This window comes from Eretmochelys imbricata, chromosome 22 (assembly GCF_965152235.1).
Source record: "Eretmochelys imbricata isolate rEreImb1 chromosome 22, rEreImb1.hap1, whole genome shotgun sequence".
Lineage (NCBI taxonomy): Eukaryota > Metazoa > Chordata > Testudines > Cheloniidae > Eretmochelys > Eretmochelys imbricata.
In genome coordinates this window covers 10,656,584-10,672,169 of record NC_135593.1, presented here as the reverse complement: position 1 = coordinate 10,672,169, position 15,586 = coordinate 10,656,584, and the positions used below count along the sequence as shown (strand labels likewise).

The 15,586-nt window shown below is 52.6% G+C and overlaps 1 protein-coding gene across 1 annotated transcript in view; it reads left to right on the top strand.

Moving 5' to 3' along the window:
• The first annotated feature begins 318 nt into the window (after positions 1-318).
• The window catches only part of IGSF9B (immunoglobulin superfamily member 9B), a 68,265-nt gene continuing 52,997 nt past the window's right edge, over positions 319-15,586 (top strand). The window contains exons 1-4 of the mRNA XM_077839637.1: positions 319-346; positions 740-937; positions 4,406-4,552; positions 13,235-13,386. Of these exons, the coding sequence (XP_077695763.1) occupies positions 319-346; positions 740-937; positions 4,406-4,552; positions 13,235-13,386 (525 nt within the window). The remainder of the gene's footprint in view (positions 347-739; positions 938-4,405; positions 4,553-13,234; positions 13,387-15,586) is intronic.

Sequence of the window (15,586 nt, the reverse complement as noted above, 5' to 3'; positions counted from 1 at the left end):
AGAGATTATTCAGCAATGCAGAGCGGATCGAAGAGCTGTGCATTTCCTGCCCGCACCTCCCCCTCCTCTTCTTCCAGAACGGGGAGGCAGGGGCACCCGCATGTGGGAGCTTGAGAGGAACGTCCCCTTGGAGGGAGTCTCCACGTGCTGAGGGGACCGGAGTTGTGTGTTGGTTGCGGTAGCTGCTGTTCCCCAGCAGGGTGGAGGAGCTTACTGGGAACATGTTGCCCTTTGGATGCTGTGACTCTCTAGGTTTGTATAGTGTTTCCCGTTCTCAAACTGCTGACGGAGAGGCCAGCACGATCCATCCCCGGCGCCATGGCGAGCCTCAACAGAGGCCTGTGGAGTGGGATATCCTTCTCAGTCTGCTGGCTTTCCTCCACGTGGCCCTGCTGCCCTGGTCTGCTCCTAGTCTTCGGCTAACATCAGGGGGCACTGTGCTGCCGGCTTGCTGCCCTTCAGAGCCTGGCCGTGCGCCCTTCGTTAGCATGGCGCTGTGGGCGACTTGCTGCACGGTCGGGGCATGCTCCTTTGCTCAACACCCCAGCGTGGCGGTAGGGAGCTCAGCTGCTAGAGGGAGTGTCTCCGTTTCCTAACCAGGCCCAACTGCTGGTACCCAAGCTCTCGTGTGCCCTGTGAAAGAGTCGGCATGTGTACCTGCAGGAGTGAGGAGAGGGGCTGCTTGCAATAAAAGCCACTGACTTTGCCCAGCTCGTTTTTTGTTTTGTTTTTCTCCTAGCTGCCCACGGCTCAAGGGAGGAACCCGAGTTTGTGACCGCTCGTGCTGGCGAGAGCGTGATCCTGGGATGCGACGTGATCCATCCGCTGACCGGGCAGCCCCCTCCCTATGTGGTGGAGTGGTTCAAATTCGGAGTCCCCATTCCCATCTTCATCAAGTTTGGGTTTTACCCTCCCCATGTGGACCCAGAGTATGCAGGTGAGTCTCCGAGCCATGGGCTCCTGTGCTGAGAGGGGATGGGGCTTCCGTGGCCCTTCCGCTGGGCTTGGGGCTTCAGCATCTTCACCCGGAGCGACCAACCTGCCGTAGGCTGAGGCAGATGCATGCTGTGTCTTCCGGCCCTGAAGCACATCCTCCACCCCCCCGCCATCCGGGGAGGGCGGCATTCCTCTGCTCTGTTCCCCAGCATGCTGACTGTGTGTGAGGAGCGCAGTGAGAGCTGGCTGTTTGGCACAGGACTGTCTCCTGTCTGCCCCCTTCCAGGAAAGACACTCTCCCCCTCTCCCTTTCATTCCATTCTTTCCATGCGGCTGGCTTTAATTAAGCAGCAGCATCGGGAAGCCAGCTGGGCTGTGTGGGATGGAAGGAGCCAAGGCAGCAAAACTAAGGGCAGGCGCTGCTGCTCCCTGGGAACAGCAGAGAGCCTGGGCTGCTGCTTTTGGGGACAGGAGCCTTGCTTGGTGTCCTCACTGGAGGAAGCTGCTGCCACCCATTTCCTCTCTGCAGCAAGGGGAACTAGTCCTTCCACTGCGTCTTGCCCTGTCCCACTGGTGGTTTGGTTCCAGGGGACACCCCTCGGGGGGGGGAGAATGAGAATGAGTTGGGTGAGTGGGGCGGGACTGAGTCAGGAGGTACTGGATCCAGAGGTCCCCAAGGTGTAAGGCCAGTGTCCAAGCTGTTGAGAGAGCCAGAGGTTCTCAACACCAGGCCCCTGCTGCTGGTGTATCTGGGGGCTGGGGGAGCTCAGCACCTCTGTAAAGCGGGTGAGCGGAGGAGAATTGAGTAAGCAGGTTTCAGAGTAGCAGCCGTGTTAGTCTGTATTCACAAAAAGAAAAGGAGTACTTGTAGAACCTTAGAGACTAACAAATTTAAGCAAGGAGACTGGCCTGACCCTGTGGAGCGACTTCATAGAATATCAGGGTTGGAAGGGACCTCAGGAGATCATCTAGTCCCCAATTTTTTTTGCCCCAGATCCCTAAATGGGCCCCCTCAAGGATTGAACTCTCAACCCTGGGTTTAGCAGGCCCATGCTGAAACCACTGAGCTATCTCTCTCTTCTCCCCCCCCCACCCCCCCGACTTACCTGAGGGGAAGGGGAAAGGGAGAGCAGGCAGTGAGGTGTCCCCGTGGGTGGTTCCATAGGCCTGCTTCCCATGGGGATCTCTGCCCTGTGCAGCCCGTTTGCCCATCACTGGCTTCCTAGGGGCTTGTGCTGCATCCCTTCACCATCTCATAGTCCCCTGTAGCCTCCTATGGCTTCTGGGACCTAAGGAGGGTTGCGATCTCACAAGGCAGATCAGGACGGGGAAACGTGTTGGAGATGTAGCAGCAGCTGGCTATCCTGGTGGGGGAAGGGGGTGAGGCGCAGAAGGGGTCGTCCCTGTGCTCTGGTGACTGTGGCAGGTGTGCAAAGCCCTGGGGTGAGAAGCTATTGCATCTCCTTAAATGCCCTGCCAATTGGCCCCTTGAAGCAGCAGGGAGCTGGAGGTGCAGTGTCTGTTTCTTGCATGTGGTGCACGGAGCTGCACGGTGGTGGTAGGGGAGGAGGGATCACTGGGGATGGAGAATAAATGCCGCGCAATCCATGTCCTGAAGCGTTGGATGGGGAGTGGGAGGAGGCAGGGAGCCTATTACCATGTGGGCTTTGATCCCAGGCCTGGGTGGACCCTAAACTAAAACCATGGAGATGCACAGCTGCCCCTGAATGATCTCCCAGTGAGATGGGGAGAGTAACAGGACGCGGGAGAGCAGTCCCTTGGCCAGGAGGCGGGGAGGCACCCTACAGCTGTATGGTTGGCTTGTGCGTGGGACTTGGCAGACAATAGAGGGGTTACTGCCAAGGAGGTATTGACCGGGGATGGGGAGAGGGAAGGGGGTGGCTTCCTCCTGCAGGTAGGTACATCAGTTCCCTGTGGTGCTCTCCAGGAAGGGGAGAAGGGATAAGGGGTGGGTGTGTGTGTGTGTGCACCCTAGGAGCAAGGGAGAGTCTCAAATACTCCAGCCCTGCCTCCGCTTCCAGGCAGTGCCATCACTCCCAGGTGGGAGTTGGCCAGGAGCCCTGATTCCCAGCAGGCAGTGTGGCTGGGGAGCTGGCAGTCCCTGGAGGGTGTCCAGCAGGGAAACGAGCTGGTGGCTTGCTGTGTGCTTCTCTGGCCAGGAAGAAAATGATTCTCTCATGAGGGGCTGGGGTTTTCGTCCTCTCACTCTGGCCTGCGATTGTGCCCTGGCCTGCCCTATTCCACCTCCCCACCAACCCTGCGCATCAGCCGCAGGTCGCCCCTGGTTTGCCCTTGGCTCTGCTGCGAGTCACTTTTCAACTTCGGGCCTCCTCGGCTCATGCCTCAAGGCTGCTTTGGATCGTCACCTTGAGTGGAGTTGGCTCTCTGTGCTCTAGCCCGTCCTTGGTCAGCAGGGGGGTGGGTTAGAGCCAGTGGGGCTGGTGGTTTCTGTGGTGGGAGCACTTAAGCACTGGAAGCTGGGTTGTGAGGCTCCCCTGGCATGCCGGCTGCCCCACAGCTGCATGGGGTAGCTCTGAGTCACTGCGCACATGGAACAGACTGACCTAGAGGTGAAGGGTGCCTGTCTCGTGGCCTGTCCCCTGGATGCAGTGATGTGTGCTAGCCCAGAATGGGAGCATGTTGGAGCGTCCTCCTGCGGGAGGGCTGGGCTGCCTTTCAGAGGGAGCAATTCTGTGGCAGCAGTGGCCGGTGAAAGGGCTACAGGACGCATATTGGCTTCAACACGGTGCTGGAGCCAATCTGACGTGTGTCCGTGCAGGGCCCCTCTGCTGGCAGCAGAGCAGGTGCTCTTAATCCTAGGCACACTTCCTCGTTGCAGCAGGTCGTCTTCCTTTCTGAGACATGAGATGAAGCCCTGTGTCCCAGATGAGCTCCGAATCCACGGGGCCCTGACCTCCTGCTCTCTCATGGTCTGTTGGCCCTTCCTATGTCCCTGTGGCATAGATCTCAGATTTGCAGTATGCATCGCGTCCATCTTCTTTAGCATGGGGCTGATTGTCAGCAGGGATATCCTGGCTGACTGTATGGGCAAGTGAGAACTTTCTAAAGCAGCTTCTAATTCCGGGGGCCTCAGTTCTTGGGTGCCCAACCTGAGACCCCTGTGGGAGGTGAGCGTCCGCAGCTGTCTTTGAAGTCAGCAGGCCTTGCGCTGCCTGGAAAACTGGGCCTGCGATGCATTGTGTAGTGTTGGGCCCCCCAAAAGAGAGAAATCGGTGGCCCCTTTTGAAAAAGCCCAGCCTCAATGTCCAGTGGCGGAGAGCCAGCCTCGGCTGGGAGCAGGATGGACTCTCCGCAGCCTCTGTAAGTGCCATTTGAGAGGCTGGGTGTCAAGTGGTGGGTTGAGGGGTGAGGCTGATGCTGCATTGCGGCTTCAGGGCCCCCTTTCCCTGCTGAGAGCTGAGTCCCTCTGACCCTGTGTCTCTTCCAGGCCGCGCCAGCCTTCATGACAAGGCGTCCCTGCGCATCGAGCAGATTCGCTCCGAGGACCAGGGCTGGTACGAGTGCAAAGTGCTTATGCTGGATCAGCAGTACGACACCTTCCACAACGGCAGCTGGGTGCACCTCACGGTCAATGGTGAGTAGGAGGTGGGGGGGCTTCCCCTCCGCATGCGTCTCTCTGGGCAAACCTGCTGCTAGCATGTGACTGACCAGAACCCCAAGAGACCAAGTCCCAGAGCTCAGCTGCCCTCTTGTCTGGTCTGCGCTGTCCAGTAATGAAGCCCTTTCCCTTCACCCAGGCATCTCCCTTCTCCTTTGTATCTCTGTTGAAACTGCCAGCGAGGGCCTTCCATCATCTCTGGTTTCCCCCATCCTGTGTTACGGGGAAAGCAGCCATCTGTCAGGAATGGGCCTCGAGGCCCCATCTGCTGCCATTTCTCAGACCGTGCTCGCAGCAGCCAATACGGCAGCGCCAGGGATCCGGGGATATCCTAGATGGAGATTTCAGGTTGGGGAGAGGAGTGGATGAGAGGGAGGAGGGGAGATAGTGGGAGAGAAGGGATGGAGGAGTAATACCAGGAGGGTCTCTAATCAATCAACAAAGGGCTTGAAGCCTTACAAAGACACCTGTGGAATAGATGAAGGCTATAAAGTGAAAGAATCCCTATATGCAGCAATGAAATGCAGCCCCCTCTGGAGTGGAACATGGCAGCTGTTTAACAGTAATACTTAAACAACTATTTGGGAAGCGAGGCAGTTTTATACCCCCGTCAAAACTGCAGTGGGTGTTGAGGTAATAGGATGTAATTCTGTTGGGACACACATGCTAACATCCCTTCAGTTCCCCAAATTTACCAGAGCTCTTTAATGACCACAGCTGGTCAGGACCTAACTTCTATGTGGCCAGCAGTGCTGGCATCAATACGAGGGAATAGCCCCACTTAGTGTCAGCAGTTCCACTTCCCGTGTGTCCTTCCATGTAGCTATTCCTTGGAGGGCTCCCATCCAAGTTGTGGCCTAGCCCATCTCTGATCTGCTCGATACAGGTTGTTACCAGTCTGTCTTGCTGCCCCTCCTCTAGTTTCTGTGTCAGGGCTGTTCCTCCAGGTTTCCTTCGCAGCACTTTTCAGAGTGTCCCGTGCTCGTTGTGTGATGCCTGGGAATCTCTCTGGGAGGGGGAAGGGCCCAGAGCTGCCCTCCTTCTCATGAGAGGCGACGGGGAGAGAGATGGACACGTAGTACTGTCTATTTATCATGCTTACCTAGCCCCCACCACTGTGGTATCTGAGAACCAGTCTTCAATATCTTCACAACCCCTTGACACAATCCCCAGCTGTCAAGTGGGAGCACTACACTCCCACTTGACAGCTGGGGAATGGAGGCCTAGAGAGACTAAGTGACTTGACCAGGATTACCTAGGATGTGTGTGATGCTGCAGGAATTGAACCCAGGCCTCCAACAACCCAGGCTTGTGCTCCATTCACTGGACCATCTCTCATGGGTCATTGTGAGGTAGAAGGCCGGTGAGGTGCACTGGGACAGAGGTAGGCAGCTGCTCAGACAGCAGCTAGAATAGGGTAAATCCAGGGAAATTTTAGATAGTGAGCAGTCAGGGACCAATCAGCCAAGTCTGGGAATAACCCAGCTGGGGGCAGGTCTAGCCTTCTGAGCAGGACCCAGGATTCCGCATTAGCCTAAGGAATGTGGTTCAGGGCTCACTGTGCATTTGGTACATCTGAAAGGTGCAGAGCAGACTGGGATTGCAGGAGGCTCTGTGGGTGGGATGGGAGAGCAGGAGTGTAGCATATATATGCTCTGTATTAGCAAGAGGAAAACCAATGAAGGTAAGAAACACTGGTACATGGCAGCTCCCCTCTCTTCCTTTGTCACCTTTCTTTATAGCGTTCCCTTGGCTGAAACTGCCTGAAATGTGTCTTGGGTGGGTTTACTTTGTCCTCACAGAGCAGCTGGGGGACCAGTGAGCTGGTCATCTGCGTTCTGCTAGCGAGTTATTTTTTTGTCATTGCTTTTTAAAAAGTTGATCAGATGAGCAGGTGGCCATGTCTCGACGAGACTGAATCCCACCCTGGATGCCTGGCTCCTGACCCTGCAAGCACTCCGCCGGCAGTATGCCTGTCGGGTTCTGTGGGAATATTGCTCGTGGAATATTGCAAGATTGAGCCCCAGGAGTCGGTCCAGGTGAAGGAGAGAGGAACTGCCTGCTGGGAGATTGCACTTGGACCTTGCCAACATGCAAGTGGTACCACTTGTGTTAAAATCCGTTGAGTTGCCCCTGTGCCAACCTGTGTGTGGGTGCACATAAAGCTGTTCACATTGGTTGATATTGGCATAGCTTACTTTGATCTGTTGCAAAGAGAGTTAAGTGTGTCCGTGCAGGAGTTGCACCCATGTAACTGAATTTAACTTAACTGATGATTTTTTTGTTTGTTTAACTGGACCCATTTTTGTAAAGTTGCTCCGAACCTGACAATGGACTACACTTAAATTTCAAGTTTGAAAAGCTTTCTCTTTGGGGCGTGTATGGGTGCTTGGTTTGTTTGTAGAGAACAGCATTGGCAGCCTACAAGTTTGAGCGCACGATACATATTGCATAGGTCCTCCCTTGGGCTTCACGCTTTCAACTGGAATAATAAGCCAACCATTGAGACTGAGAATCTGACTGAAAAGAAAAGAATTTGATAAGGAATGCGCTTCCATTCATTATTGTATTTAATCAGAGCCAGAAGGGTGCCTGGGGAAAGAGGTAAAGAGAAGTGGGAGGATGCAGGGTGACAGATTTTGATCCTTGTACTTATGCTGGATAGCACTTACTCTGTGAGTAGTCTCATTGGCTTTCATGTTACTTTGGAAGGAGTAAAATTCAGCGTGTGTCAGAGGATCAGAATCTGGCCCTTTTTTGCCTTGGCTTGTTACGTATTCATTCTTATAGTTCCTATTTCAAGATCTCGGTCTCTTTGTGGTCTCTGAACTCGTGGGTAATGCTGTGAGCAGGATTTTTGAGAACAAAATGTGCTTCCTGATGATGCAAGTGGAGATGGCTCCACCAGACTGTACTCTAGCCTGATGCACCAGCACAGACTGCTGCTGTGCCCCTTTGCGTGTGGATTTCAGGTTGCGTTAGGTAACAAATATAAATGAAACCCATCTCAAGCCGGCAGCTTTTGCCCACAGGCTGCTGCAGGTCAGGTCTAGCAGAGCTGTGTGTGGAGGAGTCCCATCCTGGAATAGTGGGGGCAGGATCAAGGTCTATTCCAAGCCGGGTGTGGGAGGCCTGGGACTGAAATAACAGGGAATTGTGTAGGTCAGGATTTACAGGAACGAGCCGATCTGGTGATAGGAGAGGGATAATGACTAGGGATGCTGCCAATCAGGATAGCTGCGTACCAGCAGGTGCAAATGACAAGCTTACGTATCCTCTGCCAATTCAGTGACTCTTTGCCCTTCTGTAGCGCTTCCCCTCGGAGACTTGCAAATGCTTTATACGCGTTAACTAGTTAAGCTTTGCAACACCTTTGTGAGCTGGCCAGCGGCTGTGTGAGGATTGCTTTTCCTACCTCTGGAGCAGGGCAGCAGTTTAAGAGTGCACCGTGGCACTGTGCAACAATATGAAGGGCAGGAAATAGATGCCTCAGATCAGTGGAAACTGCAGGTTGCCAAGGTGCTATTAGCTAGCAAGGGCTGGCGTTAACCCCTCCCGTTACACACAACGTCCCCAAGGATCTGAAAGGGACACATGTGGTGGGGATTTCAGTTCTACATTTCATCTAGAAGCTGGCATCTCCAGCAGCAATGGGTAGGGAAAAATGCTTGCCTTTGTCTTGCAAAGTTCTTGGCTTTGGTTAAAAGTCCCAGGTGTGAACACCTATGGCAAGTGAGCTCTTCCCATTCAATAACTGGGTGTGCACTTCCTCGAATGGGAAGAAATGTGCTCTATTCCAGCCGAAGGGCCCCTGAGCAAGGCCCAGTGGAACCCTTCTCTTTACTCACTGCGATTCAGGAAGAATAAATAGCTTCTAGCCGGGGACTGCTGTAGCCAATGCTTGAGGTGCATTGGCCAAGCTACATGGAGGGGAGCCCAGGGCTGGAATAGCCTGTCATCGTTGTGTTTTTTTTTTCCCCAATGGAAGTAAACTTTTCTAGACAAAAACCCAAGGGAAGGAGAGCAGATGTATTCAGCAACTTGCTGCAATGATAAGTGTAGTATAACTTCTCTTTAATTTCAGACAACGCACAGTCAACTTGTGGCACTTGTTGGCAGGGCATATTGTGAAGGCCAAAACTAAGACGGGATTCCAAAAAATTTGATAAGTTCATCAATGGCTAATACCAAGATGTCAGGGATGCAACCTCGTACCCTGGGTGTCCCTAGCTGCTGACTGCCAGACGCTGGGAGTGGACGACAGGGAGTGGATCACTCAATGATTGTTGTTTTGATTCCCTCTGAAGCACCTGACACTGGCCACTAGGATGCTGGGCGAGATGGACCATTGGTCTGACCCAGTATGGCCAATCTTATGTACTTTTTGATGGACACTGTGCCTCAATTATGTCTTTATCACTTGAAGGAAAACTAAGTCCAGACTTATTTTGAGTAAGAACATTACTTACAAGAGGGACAAACTTGTATTTGTAATTACATGGTTTAATTATGTGGAGCTTTTAAGATAAATTACATTTTGAAATAAATTTTGGGAAAAGAATAAAAAATTTTTTGTAAATTAATTGGAAAATCAAATCTTTCTTTTTTTGAAACTCAGATTTTCTGAAATGACCTTTCTTTTTTTATTAGTGCTAAATAACGTAGTAACTAGTAATTTGTCACATTAGGATATGTTGTTATCTTAGAATAAGTAACATTGGGATTGTTTCTGTCTATGTAAAAGCAGGACATCATGACTTAATGATTAGCGCAAAGGACTGGGAGTCAGGACTGCTGGATTCTGTTCTCATCTCTGCAACTGACTTGCCCCATAACACTGAGCAAATGACTCAACCTCCCCAGCTGTAAAATGGGGCTAATAATATTTCCTTACCTCCCAAGGCGAGGCTGAATTTCTTGATAGGTTGTAAAGAGCTTTCAGACCTTAGAATGGGCGGTTCTGGAGAAAGGCAAAGCAGTAGCTTCAATCAACTAAAAGACGCACAGGAAAGTCAGTGGCCTCTTTAAATAGCTCTTGTCTCCCAAGTTAGACATAGGGAGAAAGCATGAGGAGAGTTGTAAGAGAGAGTGCAACTTGCCCTAGTTTGTTAATAAGCCCTTTGCACTTAGATAACACCTTTCATCCAAATGCCTTAAAGAAATCCATGGGGCTGCATGGGCATAATAGAGGGTTGCATTTGGCTGTAATTAATTAAGCTTCTCAAGATCCCTGGGGAAAAGGGCACCATTCTTCTTCCCATTTTACAGACCAGGAGACTGAGGCAAGGAGAAGTTAAAGTTAGCATTTCCCAACATGGTCTCGGATTTTCTGATGGCTCAAGTTTTGGGTGCACAACTTGAGAAGATTAGGACTTGCACTTGATTTTTCGGAGCCAGGGTGAGACCGCTCCAGCTGAAGTCAATGAGAACTGTGGGTGCTCAGGTATCCCCTAAAAATGGAGACAGCCAAAGTCAGACGTCACTCTTAGAAAATTCTGGGCAGTGTGACTTGTCCAGGATCATACAAGTAAATCAATGGCAGAATCAGGAATAGATCCCTTGGGCCTGGACTCCCTCTGCTGCACCTTAATCACATCATCATTTGTGTCCATTCATTTGAAAGCTAATATTTTTACCTAATTGCCTTTGTTCTCTTCCGTTCCCGGTGTATTGGAACTTGAGAGTTGCCGGTAGGAAGTGGCAATCTGATTACAGGGATGTTGGCAGCTTTGTGGAGATCCCAGTCTGAAGTTTGTGGGGTTTTAAATAACTGCACACATGTTTTCCTGCCTTTCAGTGAGAAGAGAATTTGTTTCATTGAACACATCCCTACATTGTTCACAGCTTAAACGCTGCAGCATTGTGGCTGGTGCACTGCAGCATTGTGGTCAGAGAACCAGGAAGTGAAACCGATCAGTCTAGTTTAATTGGCTGAATTTAATGAAATGCAAAAAGTAAACTAACTTGTGGGCTGGCTCACTCGCCCCAGGGGGTTGGGATTCTGTCTTGTCATATTCAAGAACTAATGAAATAAGGCATTAGCTTGGCTGAGTGCAGATCCAAGAGCATGGATGTAAGGTCCTTTTGCTCAACCCAGAATGTTCAGACTATGGCTGGAGTTTTCCTGTCTCCCTTAAGCCCCCAGTCTAATTTAATTGTACCTTGGCAAAGAGTAATGCCTCCCTCCAGAACAGGGTTACGTGCCCTGTGTGTGTGTGTAAGTGCCCACGACTGAGCATCGAGAATGGTTCCCCCCCTTTCATCAGGAGGGATGGGAGGTCCCTTTGGATCTCGGCTAGTCACTGGCACGCTGCATAGATGAGATTATCCTGTCCCGGGCTGATGCAGGATTGCTCCCTCCAATCTATTCTCTAGTGCTTTGTCCAATCTGCTTCCCTTGAGGAGTTTGTTCCACAGCCCGATAGATCAGGAAGATCCGATGATACTTAAGCTTACATTTTCCTTCGAGTTATTCCTCCCTTCCCACCCCTGTGTCTTGTGGAGCAGCTCTCCTCCCTCTGCACATCTGCAGGTCGACTGCTTGGGTCGGGTCAGGACGCGGGGTGAGTTTTGGAGATAGGCAGGGATGTGTCCTGGGCCTAATTAGGGAGCAACCCAGGATCCTAGCCGGTTTGAGATTGACTCTGTTATTAATTCAAGCAAGTCAGAGTGAGTCACCGGGAAGCAGATGATCCAAACAGGATGGAGCTTTAATTAAAACAACAGTCTCCTTCCTCCCCTGCCCGCAATACTTAATAATCGGGAGAGTCTTTGGAAGGGCCCATGAGGAGCAGAGGTTGAAAAGTGTATGTGTCAATGGTAGGGTAGTGGAGCCTGGTGCCCTTTCCCCTGTGTGTAGGGGGCCCTGCAGTGGTAGTGGTTGTAGCCTTGGCGGAGGGAAGGGGGTTTACTTTCTGCACCCCCATGCTTTAGAGACTCTTCCCCTCCCTGCCCCCATGCCCCACTGGAGGGCTAGGTGAGGGAGTGGAACACAGGTGGTATGTATTGGGGCGGGAGTATGTCTTTGGATGCTGGTGTACCTGTCTGTGGAGACCTGTGTGGGGCAGGGCAGGTGGTATGTGCTTCCCTGAAGGCTTTTGTGTGTACCCATATGTGCTGGGACAGGCAGGGGATGCACCTGAGTGGGGCCCGTACTTCGCCTCAACTGCGAGTAGCTCATAGATGGTACCTTCCCAAAGCACCTGCCACAGGGTCAGCGCAGCAGCTGCTTCCTCTTCCTCGTGACAGGTGCCGATGGTGGCCCAGCATGGAGTGGAGGCTGGTTGCCAGGAATACCTGCCCCTTTCTCATGGCACGGGCTAATACTTCTTTTCCCCTGGTATGGCTAGTTCCCATGGCACCTTCTCCCTCCCCATTCAGGGGTGAAGTGTGGTGAGCCCTGGAAGGGGACCCATTCCTCTCCTTTGCCGTCTGTTTCCGAGAGATCCTTTGGCCATTATTCCCTCAAGCTTTCCTCAAAGATAGCCCGTCTGAGTGCCCCATACCCTTACGTTGGCTGCATGCGCCCTGTCCCACAGAACGTGTGTTACTCTGTATTTTATACAGTGCTGAGCATGCAGGGTTTAATAACTGAAATTATCATCTTAATCCTCTAGGCCCAGCCGTACAGTATAAGCAGAATTGCTTTTAGAGGGAGGGCTTTAGCGCTTCTGGAGCTCATTAGCTCACTTAGTTTTCTTAGGAAAAAATAATCATTTGGGGGAAACCACATATACTTCTTTTCAGCATAGATTAAATTGCCAAGATGTCTCCCTAGAAAGTGGAATTTAACTGTGCCTGATAATTAGGGGTGTGCTGTAATTCTGCCAGCCTCTTGAATCGGAAGGAGACTCTCTCTCTCTCTGCAGTGCAGTGTTTTCATGTGTTGTGACAATAACAAGTTAAAGCATAATTGGGGGGGAAAGGAACTTGGAACTGTAAATGGGGAAGCGCCTGGAGTGGGAGGAGGGAGCTGGGGCTCTGGCAATAGCCACGGCTGTGGGACCTGGAGCTGGTCGCGTTACCTCGCTGTGCCTCAGTTGTCTACTTCACAGGAGGGGTTGTGAGGGTTAATTGGTTAGGCCAGCGCTTTCAAGGGTGGCCTCAGTTTCTGGGTGTTCAGTGTCCCACCCCTGGGGTGATGCCCAGAAGGGTTGTTCTCCCTCCCTCCCACCCCCCCCCCCCCCGTCCATCCAGCAGGAGGGAGCTGCAGGTCTTCAGCACCTTCGAACACCAGCCCTAACTAAAAATAGAGGCCCCTGAAATCGGTGGCCATTTTTAAAATTAAGTGTTGGCCTTGCTGTTTGCGACTTGTGCTGATCTCCTGTGATGGAGGGAGCTAGGGACCTGCTAAGGGTGGCTGTTGTTTAATGAGGTCAGGTGACTCACGGTTGGCTTTTGGCTTTTGCTCTGAATTTACTTCACCTGGGGTAAATGACTAAAGACAGCGCATGCAACCGTATCACTGACTGTTCTCTTCCGCTTCAGTCGAATGACTCGTTCCAAGTGTTTGGTAGGTACATGGCTGTTGGCCGCTGCAGGAAGGGTGCATGCAGGTAGAACGTCCCCTGCGGCCCTGCGTGTAGCACGCAGCCAGGATGGATTGATGGTGTTTTTTTCTGCTGAATGCAGCATTGACTCTCCGTGTCTCCCCTGCAGCTCCCCCCACCTTCACGGAAACGCCCCCCCAGTATGTAGAAGCAAAGGAGGGCAGCAGTATCACCCTGACCTGCATGGCTTTCGGGAACCCCAAACCAATTGTCACCTGGCTGAGAGAAGGGGACCTCTTAGGTGCCAGTGGGAAATACCAGGTAAGTGTTTAGCCTGGTCAGCTGCTGTAAATGCTTAACCCTGACCCCTGTGGTGGGCAAGCCTGGCGTGTCACCAGTGTAGTGAGTTGCAGGGTCTCAGTCTTGATGCAGAGGAAGCTCTCACACACACACACACTCTCTCTCTCTCTCTCTCTCTCTCTCTCTCTCTCTCTGATTTCTGGCTAGTATCAAACAATAGCCCCTGGGGTCGAGGGAGCAGCTGCCCCTGCTCTCAGGAGAGGTGCTCTCAAGGTCGGATTGGGCTCTAGGTGTACAGAAGACCACAAAAGGTGGCACAATCAAGGTTTCTTAAGGAAGGGTATGGATGTCGTTGAAGCAGCTGGTCTCTCTGGAGCTATTCCTGCTGCCTCAGCACTCCCCCTCCCTCCTCAGCCTGTTTCCTGGCTGCCTTTAGAGATTCAGTTTCTCCTGTTTCTGAACTGCAGGGAGCATCAACAAGCAAGATTGCCCCCTTGCTGTGACCATCCGCCCTCCGGCCTGCCATGGCCATGAAGGTTGGGGAGCAGCGGTTGTGCCCGGAGCCTGCTATGCCTGGTTGCCACACTGGCAACTGCTTTTCCAATCTTCTTTTCCTACCCTCCTCCCCCATCTCTGTTCTATTCCATCTTCCTTCCAGCTGCACTTAACCCATGCGAAGGTGCCAGGCCCCCAGAGAGCTTCCTGTGCCTCTCGGAGAAGAAGGTTTTCTCTGCTGATGAGGTGCCTTCCTGAATGCAGCCTGTGGGAGCTGCTCGGGTTTCCTTCCCCCAGGATGGGATCACAGGAGGTTCTGAGAAGCGGCTTTGAAAGCCCTCAGTCAGTAGAAACTCCTGATTCTTCACTTGCTTTCCTCTGGTGTGAATCAGGAGTAACTCCCTGGAATTACAGCCTGGTATGGGAGGGAGGGGAGCCAAACCCTTCGCCCTTACTTTATCTGGACTGGAGGAGCTGGCTGGGACCAGGCAAATGCTTGATCTAGCCATCTATTTGTGCATCTCCACACGTCCATCTGTTAGGTTTCCTCCGTCTCCTCCCCGCCCCTTTTTGTCTTCCAGTTCTCTGTAAAATGTGGGTTTGAAATCCAGAGTGTTTGGAAACGTAGAGTAACAGTCAGAGTCCTCAGCTTGCCTCCCCCTGCTCATCCGCCCCATGCTGGGGGCACTATTCCTGCCCCGTGGCCTTGACTACATTGCTTCATCCCGTCCCCTCTCTGTACCCATTGGTCCTGCTTGGTGACTTGTCCTTCCTGGGCTTGGAGTGGTCCCTACCTACATGTAGGGATGCAAAGGCCTTGCTGGCAGGAGCTGCAGGTCCCATCCGAGCCTGCCCCAAGGGAAGGGACGGGCTGTCCTGAACTGCCGCTGTGGACACCACGGCCCCTGCCTGAGACCCAGGCTGTGAGGCGTTGCTCGGCCTGTCCTAGCCCTGGACACTGTTGCTGTGTTACGGTCACGGAGAGAGGCACGGGCCAAGCCCGTTGGGTTCAGAGGGAGCAGATCTGGCTCACATAGTCTGTGGATTCTGCATGAGTTTTCTTACTCTCATTGCCAGTGCTGGAAATGGTTCCATTAGGGAGGGATGGGGGTGTGTGTGTGTGGGGGGGTGTTGTGAGGAGGGGAGTGCTGGCGGGTGCATTCACTTGAGGATTGCTGCACTGGGGTTCCCCTGACTGAACAGGGTCAACAGTGTCAGTCCCAGCCCCTAAGAGATCCTCTGGGTGTCCTTGGAAGCCTCTGATCCTCAGCTCAGCCAGGGATTCCATACAGCTGTAATTGGCAAATCAAGCATTGGAATCAGCGCAGGCACTAATGAGAGTCATTAGGAATAATTTGTTACTAATTGAAATAGAAGGATGAGGCAGAGTGAGTGTTGGGGGGGTGGAGGGGCAGATGGCAGTGGGGTGAGGCTCTTGCTGTGCGGCAGGGGGTGTGATCCCTTGGGGTTCCTTCCCTCCCAATCCTTCTGCATAGCAGAAGCTATATCCTTCATCTGCTGCTTGCCCAGTACCTGGAGTGAGGAGCTGTGCCCTTCCCCCACCTCTCCAGCCCTTGCTGCCATCAGAGGCAGGAGCCCAGCCATGCTAAGCAGATGATGGGGAAATTGAGCAGGTTTGATAATGGCTCTGTACAACACTGTCAATTGCACCACAGCCCCTGTGGGACAGGTTTCTGCTAATGTGCCTGCCTAGAGGAAGAAGGGA